A 13176-nucleotide genomic window follows, 5' to 3' on the forward strand; every position below is an offset into this window, starting at 1 on the left:
CCTTATCCATGCTAACCAACACTCCAGCCCTCTGAGCATCTTTCGGAAAATACTATAGTCACAGATTATAGAAGATACAGCACAAAATCCAAATGTGGAGAACAGCAATGCCAGTGAGTCATCTTTCTTAAATATGTCATATCACTTTCATGAAAAAATACCATCCCACATGTTAAATGGTTAGAAAACAAACAAGCAGAAATCCTCCCCATCACCAATCCCGATGCACTCAAATCTAAAACCATCTCAAATCAGTGCTTATTACAGTTATTGCAAACCTGCCGATAAGGACTTGGAGCTCTTTCACTTGTATTCTGTCAAAAAAAAAAAAAAAAAAAGAGAAATATTTTGGGCTGCTTGTTATTGTTGTCCCCCTTGCCTCATGACTTTAACAGACACATTTAGAGTTCAGAAAGCAAACATTACAGCCGCACAAACCACTGATTTCCTGCTATACTTCTGATGGCATTTGCATGGTACACATTGGGAGAAGAGGCAATAGCAGTTCAATGCAGAATTTCATAGCTAAACAAAGTTGTAACTTTCTCCTTGTTAGAGTTCTTGTTTAAAAAAAGCTAAGTGATACTGTGCAGATGTGAGTATTGCCATGTCTCTGAATCTTGCAGCTGAAAGAGTTTAATTTATGGTTCATACTGCTGAAGGCTCCTCCTTCCCACACCTCTCTTTGGAAACACCGAGAAGCACCGCTTTAGGAACGCTCTCCTGAAATTCCACTCAATCAAACTGCATCCAAAAAAAAATCCCAAACCATAAGAGCTGTAATGCACATTAACACACCTGAAGTGGACTTTACTCCCAGAGAAGCCCAGACGTACGCGTGTAGCAGTCACCTCAGAACTGCTACAGCTCAGCGCGTGATTTCACCACAGCTACATCAAACCAGAAGTCTCTAACAGCAACACTTTCCCCCCTCCATTCCATATGGTCAGGTTTCCAATATCTACTGCTCCTGGAAAGGAATTATGTCAACCATGCCCTTCCTAAATGATTAAGTCTATAATTCCAAGCCACTCCAAAATTTTTCTAGTAGTTATAAAAGCCAGAAGTACTCTGAGATGAATAATAAGAGTGTTAAAAACCACAGGTTTTGGAAGTGACGTCCATCCTCAAAAAACTGAACCTGCAAGAAAAACATTTGGCTTTATTCTGCCACTTTTAAGCAGAACTCGCCAATGAAATTCAGTGGTCTAATTAACTAAAGATTCACATAATGCACACAACAGGAAACCTCTTAAGAAAACGGCATGGTCTGCTTGTGGCCATGAATAAAGGGGAAGGAAACCAACTGCAGCCCACCCTACTGCTGTTGTTTTGTACAGCGATGGGCCCAAAGCTCATCAGAACCCTGACGTAAATGCAACGTTTTTCTTTTGTCCTTGAAAGAGGAAAAAAAATTGTACCATACAGTAAACCATACGCAAACTAATAGTTCTAGCCTTCATTTTACGTACATTTGGGACTGTTAATGCAGTTACGCTCGTGGGCGCCTGCTTACCTCAGCAACTGACTGAAATTACGCATTTTAAAACAATTTCTATTACCCTTTTGTCATAATTTCATTCAAAAACACAAAAAGTGGTGAAATCATTACCCCCTGTGTTTGGACAGCAAACATAAATTTCTCTTGCTAATAGCTATTTTCTTGCTTTTGTGTCCTCAACTCAGAATAAAGAAATCCAGCTCTCTTGTCTTTAAAATGATGAAGTTCTCATGAAAAAGCATTTTCATTTGCTTTAACTAAACCACATTTCTAGTCCTAACTAATTTACAGCGTCCCTTTAGGGAGCCAAATCTGGGGCTCAGAAGCATTTGTGACTTTAATTTATCCACTGGGTTCCAACCTCCCAGTTTTCCCAGAGCATTATGAAAGCCTGCCAATTTAGCTTGATGCATTAAAACTGTTTACACAAATCCAAAATACATTCAAAACATAGAACAGTTTGGTTTCAGCCCCCCATCCCCTTTTTTTTCTTTTTTTTTTTTTTTTTTTTTTTTTAAGCCCAAAGAAACTGGCAGAAGAAGTGTGAACCAGCTCCAGGCTGGAGCACTGCATCCACAGCTATGAGCTGAGTTTCGGTGGAACAAAAGAGAATCAGGCAAGACACAACACTAGCTATTTTTCCTTAATTTCATACATTTGAAATCCAAGGTACTTGTACCTCTCCAAAATATATCATAACTGTTTATAGAGCATATCTACGTTGCTTCCTCTCTTGCTCCTTCCACTGCACTTTTATTATGTGTAAGAGTAATACACGTGTATAAGCAGCTCCAGAAAGCTAAAGAAAAATCCATATAAAAACAAAGAATAAGCCTACTTCTACAATAAGATGGATTTACACTCAAGAGTATCCTGCCTAAAAGCTGCAAGACCATGCAATCCACATCATTAGACAGGACAAAATGGCAGCATAGACCATCACCACAGAAAGAAACTGGATTTTCCAAAACTTGCTAAAAAAAAAAAAAATTCTCCTTCCCAATAAACAGCACTGTCATGTAAAGTAGAGCAATAGAGACATGAAAAAGTCAGGAGAGTAGTCAGGAAATCAGCAGTTAAAGAACATCAAGACATAGCTATATTTAGTAAACAAGTTAGGCTGAAACTATTGAGGGTGAGCAGAAGAGGCAACCCACTGAGAGGCAAAACAATCACAAAAAACTAATAAAAAACCTATTTCATCCAACCCAGTAAGAAGTCTTAGGGCAGAAAGCTTAGAAAGAATATTGTCATATTCACTGAGGGTATGTAGCATGAATACTCACAACATGGAGCAAAAAGAAAAAATATTAAATAAAAGAAGTGAAGGGGGGTGAGGAGGAAGATAAACAAAAAGCTAGGAAGAAAAAAAAACAAAGAGCAAAACCAGAAGTGAAAAACATTTCATATGTTCCAAGATTTAGCAATAAACTCAGGCCTTTAATGTCTCTAGTGTCTATCTTCCCATCCCAGCCCTCTGGCAGCACCACCCATTTATTTCCACTGACTGGCTGAATTATCAGCTCAAACTGCAAGCTCCTCTGTGAACCCAACTGTTTTACACTATTGCACATGTGTGTTTCCTAAAGATGAATCAAAAATGTCAGAAGAGCTTGCACATCACCGCGTGCTGTTTCCAGGTATCCATCCAACCCTAGAAAACCAAAATTCTGCATCCATTTAAACAAGCAGATTAAAGAAAAAAAAAAAAAAAAGGCTAACAATTCCTCTCTAAACTGTTGGTGCCTGTGCTCACTTGTTTACAGAGAAGAAAAACAAGGCAAGCAGTGGCCCCACCTGAGCTCAGAAGTAACTGTAGAAAGATTTCTTGAAAAGGAAGTTAGTGAAGCTTATAAAAAATTGTTTATCAGGCGATTCTCATCTTCTAAACAGAAGAATGTCCCTACTAGAAACACTCAACACTAGCAAGAACAGAGAGACTTGCACTGTCATCGTACATGCCATGTGCTATAAAATTAATTACCCTCTAACACCCTTCCTATTACATTATGTGTGGGTAGAAGAGGAACAACATTCTTGGCCTTAAAATCACATTCATTAAGGATTAGATTTAGCAAGAACCTAAAGAGAGAAGGGGAAAATAAACCTCGATAATTGATAGAAACCACACCAAGAGGGAAGCAGCTACCCTGAAGAGCAAGGAGTGACATACAGAATCTCCCTGTACAGCACTAACATCATGATTACCCACATAGTGATGCTTACAAAACAAAATGATGCTTCAGAGGATTTGGAAGAGCATTGCTCTTAACCATTTTTCCCCCTCTTACATATCTCATTATACAAAGCACAGAAAAAAAAAAAATCCTTTCAGAGTAAGTTCTTCAGGCAAGAGAAAATCCTGTCAGGTAACTGTACTTCCCATATCAAAAATATTAAGTCAAAGAGTATGAAAAATACACTGTGAGGCCAATAATGCTTCTCAGCATCCCAGGCATTAAAAGCCTTCCTAAAGCAGAGAGAAGAGAGTCCTTCTAATAGACACTCCTGTGTTTGGGATTCTGTTTCTTTTTCTGTTTTTAAAAGCAAGAGTGTTACTCACTACCAGGCCACATATTGCCAATTGCTCTGTGCAAAAAAAAGGATTGTTTTTTAAACACACAATCCTTTGCTTCCCAGCTGGCTACAGAGTGTAAGGTTCCTCCTCGCTGCCCATGAACTAAGCCCCTTGCAGCGAAAGGTGGGCAACCGCTGAGTTTCTGAAGCAAACAGCCTCCCTTCCTTGCTGCTAGTTTAATCACCCCTGGCACCAACCAAGGCCATCCTTCCCAGGCAGGATAGACTAAGGTCCTGCCAAAGTTTTTATTTTTAAGAAGACTAGCACACTGACAATAGCACGCAGCAATCCCTCAAACACAGCCCCGCAAATCAAGCTGAAACTCGTCGTCGCTACAAGCAATAGCGCTGCAGCACCACGGCCACTTTCGCCGTCCAGACGGGCAACTGTACAACCTCATATTCTAGCCCAAATAAATGACAAATACCCCAACTTGCTGTAGACAGTCATCCCACATGCTCATTTTTCTCAGTACTGAACCCAGCCAGAGATGAATCACGATGCACACGCACTTCGCATGCTCAGAGCACCGATGACCACAAGACCCTCCTCGCTCAAACTCTCCTGACCCCTCGAGCAGACCTGCCCACAGCACTGGGGGCTCTAGAGAAGACGACTTGCTGGGTTTCAGCAAAGCCACAGGTTCAAACAATGCTGGCGGTTCTTCCAGTGCAGGGGAGCAGCGCAAACTCATAGCACTGCCTCAGTGGCTACCCATTACAGACCTGACATACTCATGAAACAGGAATGTTTTCCAATAACTTTTATACAATACCCAGCATAAGAAACGAGGAGGGGGAATTAGAAACTAACCTACGTGCCACCCCTCCAGTAAGTAGCTAGCACATATACCGCAGTTAGCGGCAGTACATATAGAGTGACAAAACAGTATGTAGATCCTACATAAAATGAAGAAGTGAACCTTTTGTATTATTTCTCCAGTTGTGCCTCCAATAACATCGACAGCAGAGCAAAATGTTGGTCTCCACTTAGTCATTACAGCTCTCCTTTGCCCTCTCTTTCTCTGAAAAAAAATGCATAAGCTCAACCACTCTTTTCTTAACAAAAAAAAAAAACCAACCAACACCACACACCTAAATTTTTCTGTCTGCCTGAGACTTCAAGAGAAGATTGATTTTAATTTCTCAGTGAAAATGTTTTCAATCACGGAGAATTTTTGAGTAAATACTACTTCTCGGCTTCAGGGCATCCTGTACGGCTGCACAAAACCCATGGTTTGAATTCAGAAGTTGAGACTTCTTCGTTGATTTTTTTAGTTACTACTCTGCCACAGACCTCATCACTGGAGAGAGTCCTGTTGAAATGCTTTGAGCCATGTTATTATCTTAGGCTGGTGACAAACTTGGAAAGGGCTGTAGTCATTTTTTATAAAGTAATCTGATGAATGTTTCCATATCTTTGTTTACAATGAGGTATTGTTACAAAGGTCAATCAGCAGAAGCTTTCTCAGAAGGGAAAACAACATGACAGCTAAAAGCAATGGAAAACTGTCCACCAAAGCGCATCCCTCACCAGTCCCCAGCAGCCGGTTGTGCCTTACTCTTCATAAGCCTACATCTAGTACAATCAAAAAGATCTCATACCTTAGCCAATTAACCCTACAGAAAGTAAGATAAATGAACAGCTTAAGAGGTGCCACAGACAAGTGACACAGTGACAAATGCTTCGTATTAAGGCAGCGCTCTGTGACACCTTTCTGCTGAAGATGTGCATCAGCTGCACCAGAAAGTTATGTTTTAAGCCCAAGAAAGGCATCACCCTCCACACTGCAGCAGTTTCACAAACCAGCAAAGCCAACCCAAGAGCTGGTAACAACCTGGTGCCACCATGTCCCACCTACCCTCAGGTGAGGGCTCCCACTGCACTTCTACTCTCCAACAAACCAGTTTAGGCAGAAACCCACCAAAACAGCTGGGGCGAGCAGGAAGGCCATAAATGGATGTAACAATGATATGAACAAACTAAAATTTTTGTTGCAAAACTGTCAGCCTTCTACAGTCCTACAGCTCTCTGCTGGACTTTTCCGAACCCATTCACCATCAGCTCAAAGGCACCAGCGTGAGGGTGGATGAGATGCCAGGCAGTAGTTTGCAGCACAAAGAGGTTTTTTTGGGGTTTGGTTTTCTTTTTTTTTTTTTTTTTTGGTAGAACTCTCTTGCTCAATTCTTCTAGTGGAATTAACCATGCTCTTTTTTTCCCCTGATGATGCTGTCTTTGGGTTGTTTTGATCAGGACCCTAAGATGCGAGAGCACTTGGCAGAACTGGAACCAGACACCCGTGCTGTGCTCCTGTCTGGGCAAGGGCACAAAGCACAAGCCTAGGCACTCGGTCCAAGTTCCCGGACTTCTTGTTCCCATTCAGAAGCACATTCTTTCACTTCAAGGGATGCATCTGAAAAAGCAGATGGCCAAAATCCATTCAGCCCTCTGACGACCATCGTATTGGAAATACTCAAATGTTGGGTATGACTGTCCTACTTGAGACAATAAACGGGGTTCAATAACCACTTTGCTACTGGTGATATTCAAACAGTACTGAAGTCCCAGTAAATGTGAAATAACTCGGTGTTTTATCAAAAGAGTAAATCAATACCTATTTCAGCTGTACAAGTTAACTCAGAATGCATAGATTTTTTTTTTACCTTATGCAGTAATTGTACACTCCTAAGTAGAGTGCTACATAAGCACTTACTAAACCAATAACCAAAACAATTTTTCTAAATTACATATAAATGGTTTCTTTCATCTGTTTATTCTCATAAAAATTTCAATGTGGAAGCCAAAAGAAAACAGCTGCATAAAGTGTCTTCAACTGCAAGAGACGCATAAGAAAGTATTTCTGCCTGTGCTGGAGGGCACAATCCGTAATAACATTTTGCCTCCCAGATAATGACAGGAGGCATTAAAAGGAGAACTTGCTCTCTAATAATCTCGCTTGACTGGTTGAGCACACACATACATAGATAGCACAGTTTTGCCAACAATAATTTTAATTAATTTTTACATTTCATTCTAAATTACATTAATTTATGGCCTTCCTAAAAGACATTTAGCAGAAGCTAATTAAATTCAAGTCATTAGATTTTAATTAGAGATATTTAAAAAAAAAAATCTCAGAACAATTCACACATCTTTGTGAACACAGCTCATTAGCAGCTAGAGCAACCAACAAGTGCTTATAAATACAGAAAAGGACTAAGCAGCATGATTCAAACCTGAAAACAAGAAAGTCACACAAACTTTCATGCTTCAAAGCTAAAGATTCTGGGAATGCACTCTCCTCAACCCAAGCCTAGAAAACCACTGTGCATTCATGCTTGCCATAAAAGCAAAATCAAAGGCCAACTAACAGTGAATATCATCACACACAGTCTAAAAAGTTGAGCTAAGCTTAATCCTCATTAAATTCTAATAAAATCACAGTGCCTTTCTGGCCAAACAGTGAAACAAATTAAAGGCCCAGATGGAGCTTCCCTTAATAAGGCAAGCGGGACGCTCTGAAGAGCCCACCACCACTTCAGCCCGAGGTGCTGGGCCATCCAACTAGCTCCACAAGCAACCTCCATGCAGGAAAATGATGCCTCATTTTTTTCAAAATAATTGGGTTTTTTTTCCACACATAACACAAAACACTTATTGATAAACATCTACCTCAGCAGGGCCAGTACTCCATGAGTTAAAAGCAATATGGGTGCCCTTTGATATGGTGATCAGTTCCTCTACTGAGTAAAGAGGTTCATAAATATTAACAGCGGCATATTTGCATATGTCACCCACAGGCACAATCTTCTCTCTGAAAACTGGGAACAGAACCCCTATATTTCCTCCGTGTGTTGCCTTCTGATCGTCAGATATAAAATGACCATGGAAGTTACTTAAGCAAGGAGAGTGTATCAGGCAAAAAGCCAAACTACCAAAGCGTACTGTTAATTATGGTGCACCAGTTTGGTTTGGACAGGTGCCCAAAATGCTGGAGTTGACATTTCAAAACCTGAGGGGTTACAATCACACTCAGAAGTATTTAAATGAGTCAATTTTTCCAGAAAATTGAGAAGTCTTCGCTATTATTACAGATTTCACAGGAGAGCTGTAAAAATAAATTAATCTAATTTTTAGAGGCACAGATTTATTCTTCTACAAAAGATGGAGCAAGTTCGATCACAAAATGCCTGTAATAGATGCAGCAGCGCTGAAAGCGAACAGAAGGCACATAAAAAGAGTGGCAGGTAGGCACCACATCTGACGTCACCACAAAGTGAATGGTCAGATCTATGTCACCCTTGTAATTTCCAGAAAATGCATAGGAACATACGCTCTTTCTAATTCTTACATTTGGAACCATTTTCAGTTCACATTTTTAATCAGGACAACTTCATACTACATGCAATCTGTCCTTTAAATCATTCAGAAAGTGGGCTGGTGAAGAATCTTTAAGAAACTGATGACGATTTGCCACAGCCTCAACAAAACCGAAGAGAACGCAACCTGTCGGTTTTCTGGGAAGAGCGGATAAACAAGCAGTAAACATTTTCGACCGCAGCACAACTCCAGGTGGAGGAACCTGACGCTCGGGGAGCCAGGAGGACTCCTCGGGCACACGGAGGGATGCGCGGCCACCGGGAAGGAGCTGACTCCCCCCGCCACCGCAGACACGGTCACCGCTCCCAACTTTCCAAGTGTTGGAGCGAGCAGCACGGAGCCGACCGGAGCCAGGACTCGCCGGGGCGGCGGGGCTCCGGCGGCAGAGGCGCTCCCGGCGCTCCCGCTGCGACGCCCGGGCCCGCTGCGCCTACCCGGCCGGCTGGGGTTCCTCCCACGCCCGGAGCAAAAGGGAGGGATGAAAAATAAAATAATATAATTTTTTTAACAAATGCAACAGCCCGAAGCCAAGCAACTAACTCTGGGGAAGCGCAAGCCCACGGCGAGGGAAAGAACAAAGGAGGCAAGTGCAGCCGGAGCTCTCGCAACAGATGGTTTGAAGCTGACCAGATTTCGCGCTGGCATCCCCTCCCTCTCCCCTCCCCTCCGGCCGCCGCACGGGCGCTGTTTGCACGCACCGGCCCGGCCGGCACCGCGTCGCCCCGGCGGCCGCCGCGCAGGGCAGCCCCCGCCCGCGGGCCGGTCCCCGCCGCCCGCCCGGCCCCGCGCAGCCCCGCGCTGCAGCCCAGCCCAGCCCAGCCCCAGCCGCCGGGACCGGCAGCCCCAGCAGCAGCCGCGCCGGCCGCAGGTGCGCACCGCCGGCCCCGCGGCAGGGCGGGCGGCCGCCGGCACGGCTTGCCCCGTCCCGCCCTCTCTCCCTCACGCTTCCCGCCGCCGCTCACCCAAACTCCCGGCGAAACCGTCCATTTTGTGTGGCGGGAGGCTGGCGCCGCAGCCCGAGGCGAAGCCGCCGTCGCCGGCCAGGACAGGTTCATTCACCCGCGGAGCGGCGGCAGGACGCAGCGGCGGCGCCGCAGCCCGGCGCTCATGAGCCGCCCGGGGCAGCGGCTCCGGCGTTTCCCCGCGCTCGGCGGCGGCGGCGGCTCCGGCGGCTCCTGCTGCTGCTGTTGCTGCTGCGGGGCCGGCGGCGGCGCTGGCCGGCTCCGTCCCTGCGCCGCGACCCCAGCACGGCAGCTCTTGCCGAGCTCCTCCCGCCGCCGCCAGCGCCGCCCCAGCGCCCCGTGCTGTCGTGCTTCCGACTCCGCCCGCCCTGGCAGCCGCCGCTTCCCCTGCGGGCGGGCCGGCCCCGGTCCCGGTCCCGGCCCCCGCCGGCGGGCAGCTCCGAGCTGCCCTCGGTTGCAGCGCCCGCGCCCCGAGCGCTCCGGCTGCTGCTCGCCCGCTGCGCCGGGACCTGCGGGTTGTGAAGGGCTTCTCGGGAGGAGGGGGAGACGATGGGCTGCTGGCCGCAGCTCTCCACCGGGGGTACCGGTCTTTGCCAGCACACCTTGCCCGGGATAAGCCGTGTAGGAGTAACAACTCAATTTACGCTCAGAAGCTTATAGCAGTTTGTGGGAGGGTTAATTGGGCGATTTAATATCATGAGCCCGGCAATCAAAACTGATGTTCTATTAGATTAATCTAAAAACTTTGGTTAACTAGTTTGGGGAAGTTTTTCCTCACTGCATATCAAGCCAGAGGAACTGCCACTTCTGTAGCCTTATGTTTCTTGTGGCTGTGTATAGGCGATCTCTTCCTCCGCTTCCAGCCAGCCACATTCCAGGCTGCCTCCTGTAACTTCCAGCTGTGTGCTGGATGACAAGGGAAAATAGAACGTAGAACCAGAAATTCAAGTCAACCATGCTGTATCTAATCTCTTTGCCAAGAGTGTTCCGCATGTTAAGCAACCTCATCAAGTTCTGTGATGCATTGCTTTCTCCTTGCTCAGGAAAAGCTACGTACTCATTGCAACATCCTGTTTTGCTCTAAGTATTTTCCTGCAATACACTCAAGTGCTAGTGCTGCGGTCATACAGAGAAATGGATAATTGCCTTGTGAGCATGTCCCTGGCATTTGCAGCTGTGTCCTGTAATGACAGTCTGTGGGTGTTGTTGAACAGGACTGGGGAGAAATGTGGTGCTGGAGAACAGCACAGACCTGATGGGAGCAGCACACATTTCCCCATCACCTTCCATCCACTCAGGCAAAAGCATTGTTATCTTGCTGATTTGCAATATAAAATAAACCGGAGAGGTTTATGTTTGCTCACGTTGGAGGAAGACGTCTTGAAATTTTTCATCAAAACCTAATCTGCACCAGATTTTCCAGCAAATTTTACTGAACAGCTGCCACAGCAATGAATTTGAGTGTGACTGACTGCACACACTCCTCGAAGCAGGAGGCTGACAACCAGTTGCCACGAAGGAAAGCAGCAAGTCAGAGCTTGCCATGTTCCCAGTTTACAGTTTTGTCTCCAGAGGAAAGAATGGCCACAGAAGCAGCATGAGTTAGCATGCTAGAAACTTGGGAGAGCTGCCCTTTATGGGACAGTAGGATCTCCATCCTATGGGTCTTGAACTCAAGAAAGCCACAAATTAGAAAAAAAGCATGCATGGGAAAAAGAAAAATAGGAAACAAATCCAGGAAGACTACTATCATCAGGAAGTACCCTAAATCCTTGTGAGAAGACAGGAACAACCCCTGAAGTAGATTCCAGAACCTATCCCCAACTCAAAACCCAACTGCACTCCAGAACCATGTGCTGACCCGGAACCTGATCTAGAACCAACGAGTAATCTAGAACACAGTCTAGAACCATAGAGTGATGTAGAACACACTCTAGAAACTTAGAGCAAGAATGTGACCTAGATCCATAAGGTGAGCTAGAACCCAATCTAGAACTGGCTCCCTCACCCACTCCAGAATACACGCCTATTCTAAACACGACTGCACCAACACCACCCTGCCTTTACAAACAACCAACCCCAAAACCCAATCTCTGGAACACACTCAGACTCTAGGGACAACCCAGACTCTAGGGCCTCATATCTCATAGCAACAAGCAGCACATTACTTTCCCCTTTTCAAGTACAGGGATTGGAAGATGCAGATCACCCAGAATGCTGGTATTGGTAAACTACATACATAATCCATCTTCATATACTCTTTAGTCTTGTCAAACAAGATGCTTTCCAGTCAGTCTGCTATAAATAGGATATCATTAGCCACTAAGTTTCTTGGTTCATATTCTTTCTGGTCTTAATTATCAGCAGGTATTAGACTTCCCAGCTGCTCATGGGGTCTTTTGCTGTGGAATTCCTCAATATAGATTACTTGCATGGTGTTTTAGCCACAGCAAAAGAGTGCTGCAGTCACTGCAGCAGAATGTCCCTCAAATAGGCTTTGTTTTTCCAAAAAAACCAAGAAAAACACAGCACTACAGCTCCAGTACCATGTCCCCACCTCCCATTTGCCCTAGGCTACGTTTTCTACATATTTAAAGCATTAGGAGTACAGAGAGAGAAATCTCCTCTAGCTGAGAAAAGTGTTCAGGGAACTCAGAGCCTGTGGACAATTTTCTTCAGAAAAGGGTCCCTTTCTTCTGAGATAGAGCCTTATGTAAATGCTTCAATGTGCTGTTTTCTTAAACAAAACAAAAAAGCCCAACCGTCTTCTTGAGCTCTCAGCGGGACCATCCTTCAGACACACTAGAGTGAGTTATTGCAAACATCCTTAGGTTTGTAAGTAGCGTTGCTTCTATTTTATACACTGGAAACTGTGGCGCAGAGTTGAAGACAACAGCATGGATCCTTATCTAGAGGTTTAATTCCTACTGAAATTGGCTAGGAGCGTGAATAAATATGTTTGATTATCTGGGTCCTGCAGAGCTTACATAAAAGTACATTAAAAGTTTAAGAACTGCAAAGAAAGCTAGTTTTCCATGATCGTATCTGAAACTCAATGTAGGTTTGTTACTCAAGTACTGTTGAAAACACTAACTTTGGTATTAACATTTTAAAAATAAAGCTCTATCACTACAGAGTTATGGAACTGAACAAAACCAAGGAAATGAAAAAGCAAGGAAGTTTACCTCTGTGTGACTTGTTAATTAGGAATTTCCGAAGAGCAAATGCTATGGAGGAGTTAACAAAATACAGCAGACTCCAGCCTTTAAATCCTTATATTACCTTCTTCAGTCTAAGTCAAGTTCTGAATACTACTTGAACTTAGGCGGGGTTTGTTTGGGGTGTTAATTTATCTATTGGCTGTGTTTATGGTGTAGACAACAGATGTAATTGTGGTATAGACAATACACAATCAGAGCTTTAGTAAAAAATCTGCAGTGAATATATGTGAGTGTGTGTATCATCTGTAACAATTTTACTTGACTGTTGATCGGAATAACTCATGATTAAAGCAAAAATAACTTTTTTTTTCTTTTTTGTTTAATGTAGGTTTCAGACAGGTCCTGGCAAATTACTCAATATAGCCTGTAGACTGATAAACACCGTGGCAGTTCCAGGTGCAAACCCTAAGGTGATTTCTTACCTCTGGTATACTACCTAGTGCTTAACTTGGAGGAGGGAGGAGTTGTACAATGCTGTAAGGGATTTAACTTCTGTTTGTTACTCGACAATAATTCAAAAACATGAACCAAAGA

At 44.3% G+C, this 13176-nt stretch overlaps 1 protein-coding gene across 1 annotated transcript in view; it reads right to left on the bottom strand.

Annotated features, from left to right (window-relative positions):
• Positions 1–9632, bottom strand: part of EML4 (EMAP like 4) — a 164653-nt gene extending 155021 nt beyond the window's left edge. Inside the window, exon 1 of the mRNA XM_065631052.1 lies at positions 9422–9632. Coding sequence (XP_065487124.1) covers positions 9422–9446 — 25 coding nt within the window. The 5' untranslated portion in view covers positions 9447–9632. The remainder of the gene's footprint in view (positions 1–9421) is intronic.
• Between the last annotated feature and the right edge of the window lie 3544 nt (positions 9633–13176).

The sequence above is a fragment of the Caloenas nicobarica genome, chromosome 3 (assembly GCF_036013445.1).
Source record: "Caloenas nicobarica isolate bCalNic1 chromosome 3, bCalNic1.hap1, whole genome shotgun sequence".
Classification (NCBI taxonomy): Eukaryota; Metazoa; Chordata; class Aves; order Columbiformes; family Columbidae; genus Caloenas; species Caloenas nicobarica.